This window comes from Armigeres subalbatus, chromosome 2, assembly GCF_024139115.2.
Source record: "Armigeres subalbatus isolate Guangzhou_Male chromosome 2, GZ_Asu_2, whole genome shotgun sequence".
In the NCBI taxonomy this organism is placed as follows: Eukaryota; Metazoa; Arthropoda; class Insecta; order Diptera; family Culicidae; genus Armigeres; species Armigeres subalbatus.
The window spans coordinates 154,872,853-154,892,051 of NC_085140.1; the positions used below are offsets into that span (position 1 = coordinate 154,872,853).

The 19,199-nt window shown below is 41.3% G+C and overlaps 2 protein-coding genes across 3 annotated transcripts in view; both read left to right on the forward strand.

Annotated features, from left to right (window-relative positions):
- The window catches only part of LOC134215334 (Bardet-Biedl syndrome 4 protein homolog), a 43,663-nt gene that overhangs the window by 17,640 nt on the left and 6,824 nt on the right, over positions 1 to 19,199 (forward strand). Inside the window, exons 4-8 of one of the 2 annotated variants that reach the window (XM_062694548.1) lie at positions 4,997 to 5,269; positions 5,341 to 5,494; positions 5,580 to 5,702; positions 6,443 to 6,527; positions 6,704 to 6,790. In XM_062694548.1, the coding sequence (XP_062550532.1) occupies positions 4,997 to 5,269; positions 5,341 to 5,494; positions 5,580 to 5,702; positions 6,443 to 6,527; positions 6,704 to 6,790 (722 nt within the window). The remainder of the gene's footprint in view (positions 1 to 4,996; positions 5,270 to 5,340; positions 5,495 to 5,579; positions 5,703 to 6,442; positions 6,528 to 6,703; positions 6,791 to 19,199) is intronic. The other variant, XM_062694549.1, reaches the window with a different exon arrangement.
- LOC134215335 (uncharacterized) lies at positions 415 to 1,655 on the forward strand. The gene is made up of 2 exons (XM_062694550.1): positions 415 to 1,372; positions 1,430 to 1,655. The coding sequence occupies exon 1, from the start codon at positions 419 to 421 to the stop codon at positions 1,307 to 1,309; it is 891 nt and encodes a 296-aa protein (XP_062550534.1). The 5' UTR covers positions 415 to 418; the 3' UTR covers positions 1,310 to 1,372; positions 1,430 to 1,655.

Here is a 19,199-nt window from a genome sequence, read left to right on the forward strand (position 1 = left end):
GATATCACTTTTCACCAACATCCCTCGAGAACTCGTGACACGTGATATTATCAGTAACTGGGACAGAATCAAACCTAACACTACGATATGTTTGGATCTGTTCTTAGAAGTTGTAGACTTCTGCATGTCATCAAGCTACTTCGTTTTCCGAAATCAGCATTATAAACAGATCTACGGAACTGCAATGGGTAACTCTCTATCTCCTGTACTAGCTGATTTAGTGATGGGAACTCTAATTTCGTACGCTATGGCAACAGTCGGACGATACATAACAGTAATTAGAAAATATGTAGACGATCTGTTTCTAATCCTGGAAGCCGATCATTTACAAGAAACACTACGCACTTTCAACTCATACCACAACAAACTACAGTTCACGTTTGAGGAAGAATGCGACGGCAAAATCCCATACCTTGATATGACTGTTATAAGACAACCGGATAACACGATCAAAACTCAGTGGTACAGTAAATCCATTGCTTCTGGTAGGATGATTAACTTTCATTCAATGCATCCTATGAATCAAAAGTTAAACGTGGTTCACAATTTCATCACTCGTGTAGAAACGCTATCCACAAACCTAACCGACTCTGAAAAACAGGAAATAATAACAACAAATCTTTTGATGAATGACTATCCCCGAAACCTAGTAAACAGATGCCTGAACCGAGTGAAGGAACATCAAACAAACAACACAACCACAGTAAACAACAGCAGCAACGATATAACCTACAGGTCCCTACCGTATATTCCAGCCTTAACACCAAGAATCACACAACTTATCAAGAAAAACTACCCGGACATATCAATAATAGCAAGAAACGATAACACTATAAAAAACCTGTATACACGCATCAAAGATCCACTGCCGATGGATCACCGACACAACCTAATATACTGCCTGCAATGCAAAGATTGCGATGGCAGCTATATAGGCATGACGAGCAATTTGCTGAAAACAAGACTGTCCGGTCACAGGAGTGACCAAAACAAACTTGAGAGATTGCTCAACTCTGGACACACACACGAGGACGATACAGTAAAAACACTCAGAGAAAAAACTGCACTCATCACACACTGTATTGATTACGACCACCGCTTCGACCTCACCAAACCTACAATAATCGACGAAACACAGAAGAAGACCATACTACCGTTCCTGGAGATGGTATGGATACACAACCAAGAAACAAGTATTAACAAACGAACAGATACAGAAGGACTAAATACGAATTACTCTGAAATTATAAACAAAATACATACACTGATGACACGCAGAAACACAATATTACAAAGTAACAGACAGTAAGCAGTACAGATTATAAATAGTGAAATAGTGAGGACAAATAGGCAAAAATTACCCAAATGACACGTTAGTAACAACATTTATTCAATTATTACATTACACTCATCAATCTCATACAAACAGTGATACGAAACCTAATACCCAAAGACGGATTTATGTTAAGACAGACAATTTTGACAAAAAACAGACCACTAGTAAGTTAACGAACATACAAAATTATGAACAATTATAATACACCTAATTTTTATAGTTCTCCCATTGAAGAAGGCAAAATACAATTGCCGAAACGTCGGACAGTAGTAAAACCCTGTTTTAACTCTGGAATTAAGACTGCATGCCAAGAAAATCCCGAAAGATGATTGAAATTAAACAACATGATCAACACCATACCGTATCATTTATATTTTCTTCGTTTACTACTGCACACTTAGAGGCCGTACACATATTACGTAAGCACTTATGGGGGGAGGGAGGGTCGGTCAATATTTTACGCACCATATAAATAAAAAATCATTTGTTTGAAAAAAAATCTTACATGGGGTGAGGAGGGGTCGAAAAACCCGGAAAAATCTTACGTAATAAGTGTACGGCCCCTTACTGCTGCCTGCATTCGTGGGCAAATAATTCAACACTTCCAACTAGACTTGATTGTCCACGACGATGTTCGCTGTGAAATTATCGCTCTTTCTCACCTCTTGTTCACGTTCATGTTGACGGGAATTGTACATAGGGCTTTATGTGCAAGACCGTTTCGTGAGGTGGCCAATATTATCAACACATTGACTACATAGAATACTTCTCAGGCTGAAAGGCAGTTGTTGTTGCGAAACTATTTGTTACTTGAAAGCAAAGTTATGAAGGAAACAAAATTGCTCATTATTCATATTGATGACCCCTGAAGCCAAATAAAAAAAATGTTTATGATCGGTGCAACTGAAAAAAAGGGGAAGGGCCATTTGGTCGAATGCCACTAGGCCGAAACCCATCTGACCGAAAGTCATTTGGCCGAAAGAATCATTTGGCCGAAAGGGTCGTTTGGCCGAATGGGTCATTTGATCGAATGGGTCATTTGACCGAATGGATCATTTGGCCGAAAGGGTCGTTTGGCCGAATGGGTCGTTTGGCCGAAAGGGTCATTAGGCCAAAAGGGTCGTTTGGCCGAAAAGGTCATTTGGCCGAATGGGTCATTTGGCCGAAAGGGTCATTTAGTCGAAAGGGTCATTCGGACGAAAGGGTCATTTGGCCGACAACATCATTAGGCCGAAAGGGTCATTTGGCCGAAAGAGTCGTTTGGCTGAAAGGGTCATTTGGCCGAATAGGTCATTTATCCGTATAGTTAATTTGAAAAGTGAGAAACTAGGAATGAGAAGGGAGACGTCCCACTTTTCACTCTTCATTTTTCTCTTCCAACTGTAAAAAGTGAGAAGCGCGAAATAAGTAAACATACGTTTCACTACCCACTTCGCACTACTCACTTTTCACAGTGAGAAGTGAGAAATGGGGAGTGAAAGTGAGACGTCTCTATTCTCAAAAGTGAGAAGCGCAAAGTGAGTAGTATGACGTCTCAAGAGAAAAATGAAAAGTGAGAAGTGAGACGTCTCACTTCTCACTTCTCGCTGTAAAAAGTGAGAAGCGCAATGTGAGTAGTGAGACGTCTCACTACTCACTTCACGCTCATACTTTTTTAACAGTAAGAAGTGAGAAATGAGGATTGAGAAGTGAGACGTCTTACTTCTCACTCCTCATTTATCACTTCTCGCTGTAAGAAGTGAGAAGCATGAAGTGAGTAGTGAGACGTCTTACTACTCACTTTGGGCTTGTCACTTTTGACAGCGAGAAGTGATGAATGAGAAGTGAGAAGTGAGACGTCTCACTTCTCTTTCCTCATTTCTCAGTTATTACTGTGAAAAGAGAGTAGTGCAAAGAGGGTGGTGAGACATTTCTTTACTCACTTTTTACAGCAAGAAGTGAGAAATGAGGAGTGAGAAGTGAAACGTCTCACTTCACACTCCTCATTTTTCATTTCTCACTGTGAAAAGTGAGTAGTGCAAAGTGGGTAGTGAAACGTCTTACTACTCATTTCACGCTACTTAATGTTTACAGTGAGAAGTGAGAAATGAGGAGTGCGAAGTGAGACTTCTTTCTTCTCATTCCTAATTTCTCACTTTTTAAATGACCTATTCGGCGAAATGTCCTATTCGGCAAAATGATCCTTTCGGCCAAATGACCCTCTCGGCCAGATGACACTTTCGGCCTAATGACACTATTGGCCTAATAACCCTTTCGGCTAAATGACCCTTTCGGCCAAATGACCCATTCGGCCAAACGACCCTTTCGACCAAACGACCCTTTCGGTCAAACGACCCTTTCGGCCAAACGACCTTTTCGGCCTAATGACTCTTTCGTCCAAATGACCCTTTCGGCCAAACGACCTTTTTGGTCAAATGACCCTTTCGGCCAAATGACCCTCTCGACCAAATGACCCTTTCGGCCAAACGACCCTTTCGGCCAACCGACACTTTCGGCCAAATGACCCTTTCGGCCAAATGACTTTCGGCCTAATGACCCATTCGGCCAAATAACTTTCGGCCTAATGGTCTGTTCGGCCAAATGGTATATTCGGCCAAATGGTATATTCGGCCAAACAACTTTCGGCCTAGTGGCATTCGGCCAAATGACCCTTCCCCGAAAAAATAAGTTATCTAAAAAAATGGGTTGTATCTATTAATGTGAGATAGATTGTAAAACGCTGCTGATCGCAAAAGATATATGTACCTTTTAAAACATTAAATTCAAATTGTATTTGAAACACAAATAATGCAAGAATGGTTCAAAACAAAAATTCCGCGGACAAAACCAAAAATCTCGTTTCGTGATTTCGCTTGATTTCGTATCGTCTCGAAGCTGCGAAAATGAATCTTTATTTCATTTCCGTTTCGAAACAAAATGAACATTTTAAATTTTGTTTCGTTTCGCCAGAAAAAAAGTTTGTTATCGCATACCCTTAATTGGAAATTATCAGGATAGCGTGCACCAAAGGATTCATAATTATGCAGCAATAAAGTTTTTTTATAAAGGTGATTCGGTGCACGTTATGATTGCTATTGAAATCTACTACTCACTGTGAGAACGAATCTGTCAAGAACGATAATGATCTGATCATAGCACAGATATACAAAATTAAAAATCCTCGTATATTTTGTAGATGTCCCTAGTGCAAATTCTAGTAACACCAGTGACTATTATAGACAAATGAATCATTTGTTTGAGAAACTGTATAAGTCTATTTTACACTATTTCGAGAAAACAACAAAAAACAGTTTTTTAACAAATTTCCAAAGAATCTTTCAATTTCTTCGATACAGATCAATAGTTTTTGGCAAAACTCTACACCCTAAGGCACTTTTAGTGCAAAAAATGTAAGCAGTACTCCACAATTGCTCTTCAAAGCACGTGGACATATGTAGTTTCTCAAACAAACTATTTTTTTCATACATTTCTGAACAAAAATTTTTTTTTCGTATTTTGTATTTTTTTGTATTTCGTATATGTATTTTTGGACGAGGATTCAGAATATATAAAAATCTCATTTTGGCCAAAAGTGTTACATATGCAGTTTCTCAAACAAACGGTTCAAATGCTGTGCGTAGCGAAGGACCTATCTACTCACCAGACCCGTCTTTTCTGCAGCTTCTCAATGGGTCGCTTCAAACAAGCACTGGAGGTATTTCTCAAAGCGGAAACTTTACTTGAGCGACCGGATCACGAGGTTTATCACCACATCGGCGAACTTTTCTACCGCAGCTTTGGCCAACCGAAGGCAGGGCTACCCGAAGCCAAGGAGTATCTGAAACAATCCATCATGTGCGGTAAGCACGTTGATAGTTACAAAATTCTGGCCGAAATATACATCGAAGAGGGAGACAATCTGAAGGCAATCGAGATGATTGAAAATTGTCTGCAGTAAGTTGCACTTCGATACAGCACGTGTGGGAATGAAATTGCCAGTCAGTGTGCGTTCTATCACGTTTCAGAATTTCTCAGGATGACGTCGCACTGATGGTTCAGATTGGTATACTGTACTTGAAGATAAATGAATACCAAAGGGCATTCGAGAAACTTTTGGACGCAATTGCGATAGACGATAAATGTACAACCGCTCTGCTGGCGCTGGGCTCCATTCTTCAGGTAATTTTAAAATAATCTGCTTTGATAATTGGATCCGACACAGTTACTTACATTTCTTCACTTTCCCTCCGTTTGGAAAACTTAGTCTAAGAACGATATCGACGGTGCGCTGAACAAGTACAAGAGAATTTCGAATCTGCCGGATGAGGGATCTGAAGTTTGGAGCAACATTGGGTTGTGTTTTTTCAAGAAGCAAAAGTACATAGCGGTAAGGAACTTTCTTTTACTCAAAGTGGTACACCACCGATGTTCGGTGGCGAAGGATGATTTTTTTGTTGCTCTGCGAATTCTTTGCAGCTTAGGTGCGTTGGTAGACTGATACAAGAAGATACAAGATATTTTCATTTCAAGTTGCTCGGGGATGAATATCCATTTAATTATAACAATTGCATTGCTGCTGCTGCCTGTTACCAATGGTGATATTTAGTCGGAATTAAAGGTTGAACGAATTCTGAGCAGGAGCCGTTTCATGGTTTTGAAATATTCGTGCAAGCGATTTTCAAGAGAGCTATTTTTTGATATTCTATTAAAGTTCCATCCTTGCGATTTTGTAATTGTAAAATAAAAAGAACTATTGACTTTTTTTTTCAAACAATTGATTCAATCCCCGATTGAAGTCTACATACCGAAAGTAAATAAAATTCATATTTTGAAGTCAGCAACATTTTTGAAATCTTAAAACATGTGAAGTTAAGTATTTTTGAACAGTTCTTCCTCTCAACATCAAATTGTAATAAAAATTTGTTTTCAAATTTTGATCTTCATAAATGTTATGTCTTGTTCACATTTGCAATCCTAAAGGCCAAATTAAAATCTAATATATAACGATTAGATGTTAGATATGTTACGATAGAGATTTTCTCGGCCATTTGTAGATTTTTTTTGTGTAAACCGCCAAGCTTCACTAAACTTCTCTCCCTCTAAAATCACACCCAATCTTGTTTCTAGGCTATATCATGCTTGAAGAAAGCCATTTGGGTTGCACCATTAAACTTTAACGCACTCTACAACTTGGGCCTGATCCTGGTTACAGGTAAGTCAATCGCTTAATCCCTCCTTCGCAGTATTCCGTGTTGCATTATACTTGCTGAAACGATAACAAGTCCTTTCGTATGTAGAGGAAGGGAAGGGACAAACTCCGTTCAAGGATAATTGCCTGGAATAATGTCCCACGCTGTTCTCCGATGTTCATCCTTCTCCTCTTTCCAGCTCAGCAATATGTCAGCGCTTTCCAGACATTGGCAGCGGCCATTAGCCTTAGGCCGGATAATGCGGACTGCTACATGCTACTTGGAAGTAAGTTCAAACGAGATGTGTCACAGCTTTTAGTAGCCAATGTATAAGGTATTTGTCACTTCAGTGTGAATAAACAGTTTATATACGAAAATTGCTGGAAAGCGATTATGGAAAATGACCGAAGGTAGGATATAATAGTCAACATCTTTGGGTAGACAAGTTTGTTGACTGAAAGATTAACATTCGCAATGAAATAGCATGATATATAAAAAGCTGGCTCAATCTAAAATAGAACATTCAATTCAACTCAAATACGAGTTGCTGTAAATCATATATGGGTCATTCCGCGCCAAGTGACCGAGCACGTGCAATTAACCTATTTAAAAATAATGAAAAGTACCTAGCACATATTGATTTTGGTCCATTATTTTGAATAACCATATGACCATTGTGATTGAACCGCCCCTTCGACCAGAAACCCCTCCCTGTTTTTGAAGATTTTTAAAAACATGCTATTTTCAAATATCGATATCTCAGCCCCCGATAAAGCTACAAGAAACTTTAGTACCAGTTTTCCGCTTGAAATTTGATGAAGTTTTTAGAAAAAATACTTTGAATGCTGAGCAGTGTTGCCAACTATATTATTTTTCTCACTAAATAATAAAAAAGCATTTTTCTCAAAATACGTATATTTTTTTCTACGATTTCTCAACGGATTCGAGCTTAACAGACTTTTTCCAGTCCGAAACACTTATCGATACAAAGTAAAATGCGCCGTTGCTGAGATATGGCAGCTTTATTAAATCTTATTTGGGTCATTCCGCGCCAAGGGACCGAGAAAAAGTGAAAACTTGCAGGTGAATACTATGAATTCCCACCGAAATAGGTGTATCCACTTACTTTGGGCCCACATTTCGAAAAAGCATTTGATCCGACCGTTTGAGCCGCCCCTCCGGCCAAACACTCCTCCCCGTTTTTGAAGATTTTTAAAAACATGCAATTTTCAATAATCGATATCTCCGCCCCTGATAAAGCTACAAAAAACGTCAGTACCAGTTTTTCGCTTGAAATTTTGTGAAGATTTTATAAAAAATATTTTAGATGCAAAGCAGTGTTGCCAACTACATTATTTTTCTAAAAAAAATAAAAAAAGCATTTTTCTCGAAATACGTATAATTTTTTTTTGATTTCTCAGCGGATTTGAGTTTAACAGGCAATTTCCTGTCAAAAACACTTATTGGCCCCCACGGCAGTCGCGGAATAATCATTGATGTGCCGCGAAAGACAACTCTTGATTCATACTTGAGTCCCTTTTTTGGCCTAAAAATGTATACCAGCTTTTAGATTTGAATCTTATAAGAAATGATTTGGATTACTTATGGAATACTAATAAACGAATGAATAAAGAACAACAAATTTTAAGAAGTAAATAACTTTCTTTAGGTATCCAAAACAGGTGAAAATATGAATGCTGAACTGTGCTGGTCGTCAAAATCCATGTCCAATCCAAAAACAATATAAATTCAATTGAAAATCTATTCGAAATCCAACCTGTATCTAAACCATATCTGGGGCCCTCCTTAGCCGTGCGGTAAGACCCACGGCTACAAAGCAAGACCATGCTGAGGGTGGCTGGGTTCGATTCCCGGTGCCGGTCTAGGCAATTTTCGGATTGGAAATTGTCTCGACTTCCCTGGGCATAAAAGTATCATCGTGTTAGCCTCATGATATACGAATGCAAAAATGGTAACCTGGCTTAGAAACCTCGCAGTTAATAACTGTGGAAGTGCTTAATGAACACTAAGCTGCGAGGCGGCTCAGTCCCAGTGTGGGGATGTAATGCTAATAAGAAGAAGAAGAAGAAGAAGAAGAAGATCTAAACCAAATTCAAACCAAAGCAAATCAGAATTCAGTCAAATCATATACAAATCCAATTCAAGTCAGATCCAAATTCAATCTAAATCTAATCCAATCTAAATTCAATCAAAATTTGATCCAATTCAGATGCAAATCTAATCCAATCCAAAGCTGATCCAAATCTTATCCAAATTCAATCCAATACAAAACTAATCCAAATCGTTTGAAATTCAATCCAAATCCAATCTAAAACCAATCCAAATCCAATCAATGAAGGAATATAAAGTAATTTATTATGATTCGCTGAGTTATATAACTTTTATCAAATTTCTAAAAATCAATTCATGTTGCACCTTGAAGGTCGCAAACAATATTGGATTCTGCTAGACCCACCTAGCGTATCCAAAAAGTTTGGGAACCTCTGTACTAAGGAATTAAAGAAGATGGGCTTCGAAAATGTATCGTGGTTTATGGGCCACCCCTTATTGATTATAAATGTTATGTTCAAAATTTGATTATCTTCAGATGAATTTCAGTATTCAGAATGCTTAGTAAGGAACATGAAAAAATGCGTTGACACAAAAGGTATTTTATGCTGCCCCAATCTTAAGAGGGGTAATCTCCTCCAACAAGAAATCGTACAAAAAGTTCAGGATTTCTATCGCGAGGCCGACGTAAGCAAGGAACTGGCAGGGAAAAAGAGTACAAAAGCGTGCGTGAAGGAGAAAAACGGATGCAGAAGCAGAAGCGTTTGGTTCTAGCGAATCTGTCTGAAATATATGCCCTCTTCAAGGAAAAAATGTTTTTTTTACAAAATTGGATTTATCAAATTCGCCGAACATCGGCTGCCCGAATGCGTTTTAGCATACAGTATACAGTATGTATGTGTAATCCACGAGTACTTCAAACTGATGTTTACGGGAGCAAAACGTGATCTCATTGAAGTTAATGGAATCAAAGCATTTCCCTCGTTTAAAGATCTATCTAACTGACTTTGTAGTCTACCAGCAGAGCTAATTGAACAGTATGCAGTCATGTAACTACTGTCCTAATGTTTGTTTTTCATTACAGCACCAAAATGAGTGCTATAATGAAATTTATGCAACCCATTGGAGTTGCATAATGGTCATTACATCACCCATTGCGTTGGGATGGAAAAGTAGGCCGTTTTATCAATCAAAGACGAACTGTAAACCAGGTATTATGATCAGGAATTGCAAAATTAACTTTAAACCATTAAAACATATTCAGTGGGAATCTGGCATCACTGGCCTCAAAAGCATTATGTGCTGCAAAAATATGTTTTTTTTTTGTAAATTATTCGAGTAAAACTAAAAAAACTACATTATCATAGTTGTTTACATTTACAGAACGAACTGAACGATATGCTGAATGAAAATCTCGATTATACCTAACTAAAACCGTCATAACTCAGCAACTGCTCATTTTACTTTGTAACGATAAGTGTTTCTGACAGGAAATTGCTTGATAAACTCAAATCCGCTGAGAAATCAAAAAAAAAATTATACGTATTTTGAGAAAAATGCTATTTTTTATTTTTTTTATAAAAATAATGTAGTTGGCAACACTGCTTTGCATCTGAAATATTTTTTGTAAAATCTTCACAAAATTTCAAGCGGAAAACTGGTGCTAACGTTTTTTGTAGCTTTATCAGGGGCGGAGATATCGATTATTGAAAATGGCATGTTTTTAAAAATCTTCAAAAACGGGGAGGAGTGTTTGGCCGGAAGGGCGGCTCAGACGGTCGGATCAAATGCTTTTTCAAAATGTAAGCCCAAAGTAAGTAGATACACCTATTTTGGTTGAGATTCATGGTATTCACCTGCAAGTTTTCACTTTTTCTCGGTCACTTGGCGCGGAATGACCCATATATGATGCACATATGTTGCTCAAACATCTCTCCACCTTTGAAGCGTAACTCCCGAGTTGGAAAATACCTTTCGGTGTTTTGTGTGCTTGGATTTAATATGTTTGTTGCAGTTTCCTCATCTGTCCGTAGGATGCAGCTAAATGCTAAAAAGCTTTCCGTTTTGCCTGAGAAGGGAACTATTCGCAAGAGCCAAACCGAACGGAACGTAGAATGCACAACTGCAACTGAAACCCAAATAGTTTAGTCAACTTGTTCATTCTATCCGACGCTTCAGTTGGTGTTGAATATTCAAAAGTTGATGTTTGCAGTTCTTTCAGAACTATGTACGTTGGCAGCTTGGATTTTTGCTTTACGTCTGAACTCAACCTTCAACGAATCATGTCGTAGCAAAAGGTAATTGTTCTTCTCTCAGTTTCATTACCGTAAGCTATGTTTGTCTCGAAAATTGCAATAATGAATTCATTTCTGAAAAACAACCCTGCGCAATTGTTGTTTTGTTGAGCTTTTAGATAAACTACTATCGGTACATCATTTCGATTATTTATACGATCAACCTTCTACTTTCTGAATTCCAAGACATTGTTCGATATCTATGGAATGGCTGAATTATAATTATAATTTAAAGCCCAGAACATCAAATATCTTTTTATATGTCAACAGTCGTAATCCGGATCTTTCTATGCAGTTTGATGGTTGATAAGAGTCAATAATTTTTTTTCAGCTTACTTAGCACGAAGTCACGGACCAAAGCATCAACAAAGTTCAATAAGGCTGTACAATTATTGTGCTTCAATCCATTAAAAAAATCTCTATCAATAGTTACTTTTTGCATTAAGGGATAAGTTCTTTGAATGAACAGGGTTTGTTCAGTCCGCATGGCGGACTGAAAGATGAAATTCTTAACCACTAACAGCACGCGCCTCCAAACTATCGATTGATGCACTCGACGCTCAGAACGACGATGGGAACATAAACAACAACAGCAGCACCGACACGACGTCTATCCATCTAGCGAAGCAGCACCCGTCGCCGACGACGCGAGAGAGTGAGTGTCAGCATATCATCGACGCGACGCCGCGGTGAGTACCACTGAAAGCGAGAGATGTGTCACTGTGCAGTGGCGCGCAATGGCAATCGTCATCATCATCATCATCATCGACAACGTACGCGGTACGCCTGGAATACTCCACGTGCTGCGTGATGTTTCTGGAATGCGTGGCAGAGTGATATAAATATGCGCGCTCGTCGCGCAATAGGAAATCAATATAGTTATGAATTTATGCCTGGCGAAAGGCAAGTTAGTATAAGTATTGAATTTGAATTTGACCTGGCTAAAGGTAGTGATAAGTAGTGATAGCATAGATAAGAAGTTTAGCCTGGCGAAAGGCAAGTGAGTTTAAGTATTATAAGACCCGGCAAACGGTCTAATGAAGTGTAATTAGTGAAAGAGAAAATGCTAATAAATCCTGTGTAAAGTGAATTTATCCGGTGTTTCGTTTCGAAGTCCTAAAGTCCGCCCACATAGTAGCGTGGTGCTCTAGGATGAGCACTTCCCTTCCGTAAAGTGTAGTGTTTATTGAGTGTAATTGAGGTGCTGCCAGTCGAGCGAGACTGGTCCAGTCCACCACCATCGAGGTGAAGTCACAGGGACTTCACAGCCTGCGGGCCATCCAGGGAAGGAGTAATCTAGCACTCCTGCTCCCACCCGGCTCCGTCACTGCGGGACGCGAGCAACAATCCCTATCCACAGATCTGCTTCCACAATCCACACCATCCAAGAATCACCTATACAGTCCACTTTTGAGAAATCCAACATTTTTTTGGTCCTTCGAGCCGGATGAGGATTTAATGCTCCGAGAGCTGCATCCGCAGCAGAGTGTCGTCAATTGACTGATTAAGACAATCCGTTCCCACTGCTATTACCGATAGCAGTCAGCAACCCCGTCTCGCTCAGACGGTTGCTGTCGTTTTGAGAGTTGCACCCGCAACTAAGTGTGTTAACAATCAGCCGTTTGAGACGATTTCCATTTCCACTGCTATTCCCGATAGCAGTCAGCAATCCCGTCACATTCGGACTATTGCTGTTGTTCCTGTCTCGGTAGCATAAATCCAGATACTTGGTGGAAGTAAATCTATAGTAAACCGGTCATCAGTCCAGTACTGTCCGGTATCCAATAGTGTGCGGAATGCGAGCGAGCATTACCGATCCGATCGAGTGACTCGTCAACCGACGAACGAATACATCGAGTTGTGGCCAGCGGATACGGACAGAGAAGCGGAACCCGGAGAAGTGAATCGTGTGAATTGAAACAAAGTGAAACAAGTGAACCTAAGTTGAAAATCGAACATTAACCAAAGTGAACAATCTATCTAATTCAAGTGGTAGTGATTGATAAATATTTCAAAATGCCTCCCAAAAGAACACCAGTGAAGAAAAATCCTGAGGCAACTAAAAGTGATAGTGCTGCTGACCAGGAGATTGAACTGTTGGTCCACAATCGTGGATTGACAAAACGCAATGTGATTCGGATCCAAACCATCCTGGAAAAGGCAAATGAGGACAACACTGAGCTAACTACCGCTCAATTGAAAGTGTATCAACGAAGTGTCGAGAATGCCAACGCAGAGTTTACCAAACTTCATCAGGAAATCATCGCCCAGTTTCTTCCTGTCGAACGTGAGGAGCAAGACGATATCTATTTCGGATTCGTTGAGCTGTACGAAGAAGTATCCATGCTGCTTGAAAGCTGGTTAGAGAAAATTGATAAACCACCAGGGCCACAGCCTGTCGGAAACCAGCAACCGCTGATCATCCAACCATCCCTACCACGTGCCATACCGACATTCGACGGGAAGTATGAGCATTGGGAAAAATTCAAAGTTATGTTCAGAGACGTGGTAGACAGGTCCAATGAGCCAGACCGTATCAAGCTCTATCATCTAGAGAAAGCTCTAGTTGGCGACGCCGCCGGTCTGATTGACGCCAAAACAATCACAGACGGCAATTATGTGCGTGCTTGGCAATTACTCGAGGAACGTTTTTCCGACAAACGACGGATGATCGACAAGCACCTAGCAAGCATGCTAAGCGTGAGAAGACTCACCAATGAATCCTACAGTGAACTGCGAGCATTGGTGGAAACTTTCGATGGTCACGTGGAGAACCTCAAATTTCTGGGTCAGGACTTCGCCGAGATATCGAGTACATGGAGTACATGGTGGTATTTCTGATTGCTCAAGCCTTGGACGATGAAACCAAGAAGCTGTGGGAATCAACCGTCAAGAAAGGAGAGTTACCTGAATATGCAGACACCATACATTTCTTGAAGGAACGTGTGTCTGTCCTGGAGAGATGCCAAACAGCTAATGACAGCCAGTACAAGCGAAGACCGCAAATCAAAGCAAACCCATCGAAGCATCTTCCAGCGAAGATCAATACTGCTATATCGCCAACCCCGGCAGTACAACGTTGTGGCTTTTGTGCCGAGAATCATTACACATTCAATTGTTCGGCATTCAACAAGTTATCGGTCAGTCAGAGAATCGCCAACGTGAAAGAGAAGCAGATCTGCTACAACTGCCTCCGGCGAGGACATCGAGTTAAAGATTGTTCGTCGAAGAAATCCTGTACCAAGTGCCATCAAAGACACCACTCTTTGCTACACTTGGAAGAGACGATCCTATCACCGAAGAATAGCAGCGAGGTGAAACAAGCAAAGCAGCAACCTGTTCCAGTTGTTCCAGCAGAAGCAGCAGTTCCAGTTCCATTGTGCAAGCCCTCGACTAGCGGCGCTTTTACGAATGCAGTTCAATCATCAGTTCCAGTGCGACAAACGAGTCAAGTGTTCCTGCTCACTGCTGTAGTCGACGTTTTGGATCAGCATTCGAAGCCTCATCAATGCAGAGCCCTGCTGGATAGTGGATCTCAGGTCAGTTTCATCACGCAATCATTGGCCAACGCAATAGGAGTTCCAACAAGAGAGGTGAGTGTTCCCATAACTGGTATTGGTAGTGCTAAATCCACAATCAAGCAAATTTGTGAAGTCCAAATCCGCTCCAAATGCAATAACTTCAAGTTATCCCTGTCCTGCCTTGTGTCGCCTAAAATTACCGGTCTTCTACCTTCCTTCACAATTGACATTGGGTCTTGGAATATCCCACCTGGTATTCAACTTGCGGATCCAAGTTTCCATAAAGCAAACCAGATTGATATGCTTATTGGAATGGATCATTTCTATGACATTATTAAACCAGGCTACATGAAGCTATCGGACGATCTTCCCGGACTTCATGATTCTCGATTAGGCTGGCTAGTAGGAGGTAACTATTTCCAGGGTCAGAGTTCAGGATTAGTTGTGAGATCGCTTACTGTTAGTGCAGATCCAGTCAATAAGCTCTTGCAGAGGTTTTGGGAAATAGAAAGTGTGGATCCGGAGCTAGTACCAACAACCAAGGAGAAAGTGCGTGAGGACCGATTTTTGGCAACTCATCGTCGTGACGAAACCGATCGTTACGTGTTTCAATTTCCATTGAACGACCGTATAGCGCAATTGTCAGATTCTCGTCATATGACATTGCGTCGTTGGTATCTTCTAAGAGCCAAATTAGTACGAAACCTTGATCTGAAAACTCAATACGAAGCGTTAATTGAAGATTATGAATCGAGAGAGGTCAAGGCATCCAATGATCCACCCGATCTGAAGAAATGGTATCTTCTTCATCATGCCAATCTTCGCCCATCGTCAGATAACCCTATTACAGTTTCTCGAGAGCAAACTGCCACTGAGTTGGTTAAGAAGGACATGTGGTGGAATAGACCCAGTGTTCTACATATGAAAGTTTATGAAGCCGATGTTGTCGACCTTCCGGGTGACAACGAGATACCAGATTTGAAGCCAACTGTATTTGTTTACACAGTAACAAGAATCGACGAGTTTCCAATATTTTATATGTTTGAATCTTTCCGGAAAACGCAGCGAAGTGTAACTTACACATTGCATTTCCTGTCCAACTCTCGAGAGAAAAGGGAAAAACGAGTTCTTTCATCCTATCTAACCGTTCCTGAACCTAGAGAATCCAGACTGCTTTTGAATAAGTTAGTAAAAGTGAAGACAGGTGACAAAATCATCGACTTAGAAATTTGAATCCCTTTCTCTACATCGATTTGCAACGAGTTGCAAAACAAATAAGACACTCTCAGCTCCCCAATAAGACAAAGGCCAGTACATCCAACCTGATATAAACCCAGTTAATCGGAACCTTATTGCCGCAGTCCGTAGCGAGATGTATAGAATTCTCAGCCATTTGCCAGAACACTCTTGGAGCAGATAGTCCAGAGAATATTTCATGTTAGCAATTATTATGTTAGCGGCCAATGGACTCAAAAGCAAATGAGTGTAAGACCTGGTTTAGTTGTCTTGTTGAAGGAAGATAATATTCCACCTCAAAACTGGAGACTAGGCCACGTAGACAAGGTATATCCAGGAGCGGATGGTTTAGTTAGAGTTGTGGATGTGAAAACCAAGTCGGCGGTATACAAGCGATCCATTTACAAGTTAGCACTACTACCAATACTTGACAACCTCTCATCGTCTGAACCAAACGTTGCGGCTACCACTCTTGCGGGGGGAGAATGTTCAGTCCGCATGGCGGACTGAAAGATGAAATTCTTAACCACTAACAGCACGCGCCTCCAAACTATCGATTGATGCACTCGACGCTCAGAACGACGATGGGAACATAAACAACAACAGCAGCACCGACACGACGTCTATCCATCTAGCGAAGCAGCACCCGTCGCCGACGACGCGAGAGAGTGAGTGTCAGCATATCATCGACGCGACGCCGCGGTGAGTACCACTGAAAGCGAGAGATGTGTCACTGTGCAGTGGCGCGCAATGGCAATCGTCATCATCATCATCATCATCGACAACGTACGCGGTACGCCTGGAATACTCCACGTGCTGCGTGATGTTTCTGGAATGCGTGGCAGAGTGATATAAATATGCGCGCTCGTCGCGCAATAAAATCAATATAGTTATGAATTTATGCCTGGCGAAAGGCAAGTTAGTATAAGTATTGAATTTGAATTTGACCTGGCTAAAGGTAGTGATAAGTAGTGATAGCATAGATAAGAAGTTTAGCCTGGCGAAAGGCAAGTGAGTTTAAGTATTATAAGACCCGGCAAACGGTCTAATGAAGTGTAATTAGTGAAAGAGAAAATGCTAATAAATCCTGTGTAAAGTGAATTTATCCGGTGTTTCGTTTCGAAGTCCTAAAGTCCGCCCACATAGTAGCGTGGTGCTCTAGGATGAGCACTTCCCTTCCGTAAAGTGTAGTGTTTATTGAGTGTAATTGAGGTGCTGCCAGTCGAGCGAGACTGGTCCAGTCCACCACCATCGAGGTGAAGTCACAGGGACTTCACAGCCTGCGGGCCATCCAGGGAAGGAGTAATCTAGCACTCCTGCTCCCACCCGGCTCCGTCACTGCGGGACGCGAGCAACAATCCCTATCCACAGATCTGCTTCCACAATCCGCACCATCCAAGAATCACCTATACAGTCCACTTTTGAGTAATCCAACAGGGTTTCTAACCCCATTCTCGATACACTGTGTAATAATTGGTTAAGTATGGTATGAGCTATGCTGAGACTCCCTGAATCAATGGCCTCAGGGTCGGCACGCTCACCTCAAGCTACTCGCGGGCAGGGAACTCTCGCAATCAAAATGTGGGGAAAACCGCAGAGCTTCACATTGCGACACTTTATTTTCTCCACTCTTTCACTTTCTAGCCTAGCTAACCTGTCTTCCTTGGGGCCCCGCTTCCTGACAACTCTCCACCACTCCACTTCTTCCTTCTTTGACACCGGTCCTTCCTCGTCCTCTTCCTTCCTTGCAAGCTCATTCACGCCGGCGTTGGCGGTCTCTACACTCACTCGCTATAGTATACAGGCCTGCACCCTCCGGCGGCCTACGTGGCGGCGGCGGTGGACTCTTTTCCTCGCGACTTCCTACTTCCTCTCTACTTTCCTTCTTCGATCACCTGCGCGTCGGTAGCCGATTACTCTGCTCAATACGGATCCGGTAGTAACGTCGGGGTGGCTTGGGGATACTCTTCGCTTTTCACCGCGGTCCAAAACGACTAATAAGATGGCCGAACGGCTATCGGCGGAACAATGCCGAATCAGGCCGACAATGGAACCTGGGTACGATGGCGGTTCTTGATGGGGTTTAACTATAAAAACGGCGGAGTTCTGACGTCCTCTACGCCTGGTCTTCTTCCACAAACTCTCTCACTTCAACTTCTTCTAATTCGGTAACTTTCGCTAGTTTTCAAACTTTAATCCGTTCACTTCAAATTGCGTTAGATAAGTGTCCGGTTTTGGGCTTGTTTCCCGAATTCTAGGGTCATGACCTCTTTTTTCAGGTCAGTCACCTCGCATGATTCCATCAACCCAATTAGGCCACCCCTTCATGGTGATTGAAACAAATATTCCGATTGTTGCATCAAACAAGGTGGATTGTTGTTTCAATCTTCAATGTTTTTGGTTCAACACTTGTTCACTACTTGATTCAATTGAACATTATTGTTGTTTCAATCTTGCATTGTATGATTGAATTTTATTTATTTATTACCAGACTAAGGCCGGAGTGGCCTGTGATAACATAAAAGTCTTCTCCATTCAGCTCGGTCTATGGCTACACGTCGCCAACCACGCAGCCTGCGGAGGGTCCGAAAATCGTCCTCCACCTGATTAATCCACCTTGCTCGCTGTGTACCTTCTTGTTCCCGTCGGATTGTTGAGAACCATTTTCACTGTATTACTGTTCGACATTCTGGCTACGTGCCCGGCCCACCGCAGTCTTCCGATTTTTGCGGTGTGAACGATGGATGGTTCTCCCAACAGCTGATGCAACTCGTGGTTCATTCGCCTCCTCCACGTACCGTCCAGGTCTCGTGTCCGTAGAGAACTACCGGTCTAATAAGCGTTTTGTAGATAGTCAGTTTGGTAATGTCGTCGGCGAAACCAAATAACTGGACGGACTTCGTGGAAAGCGTACCACTCGTGTCAATCACTGCCCTTCGTATTACTCCCTCCGAAGCGATGTTGAATAGCAGACACGAAAGACCATCACCGTAACCATCTGCGCGTTTCGAAGGGACTCGAGAATGCCCCTGAAACTCGAACTACGCACATCACCCGATCCATCGTCGCCTTGATCAACCGTATCAGTTTATTCGGAAACCGCTTGAGGTAAGGTGGATGACTCTCATTCCCCATGTAACTAGTTCGATTCTGCTTCTGTCACTTTTTCCTCTTTTGTTGTTGTCATCATATTGTCGACAAAGTAGTTTCGCAGCATTTCGAATGTAAAAACAACCATGAATATTGTTATTTTCTGAAGCATTATTTGACAGTGACAGCTGAAAAGAATGGTTGAAACAAATATTATGGTTGTATCAACAATATTGTTATTCATAAATCAATGCATATTGTCGGCGTAGCACCAAATTAGAATTCGGAGGTCGGGACTTCCGAACCGAATTTTCTTTCGAAGTTTTATCTGTCAAACTAATTGATGCGTTGTTCAGCGCATCTTTAGGTGAATCCAGCGCACTACTTCCGAAGTTTGGAAAGTTGCCTGTATTTGGAGAAAAATCCAACTTCGGTATAAAAAGCGTTATAAATTTGTTCCGGATAGACAATAAATATTGTTGAT

What these genes read in the sequence shown, in the direction of transcription:
- LOC134215335 (XM_062694550.1), top strand. Translation starts at nt 419, where the DNA reads ATGACTGTTATAAGACAACCGGATAACACGATCAAAACTCAGTGGTAC.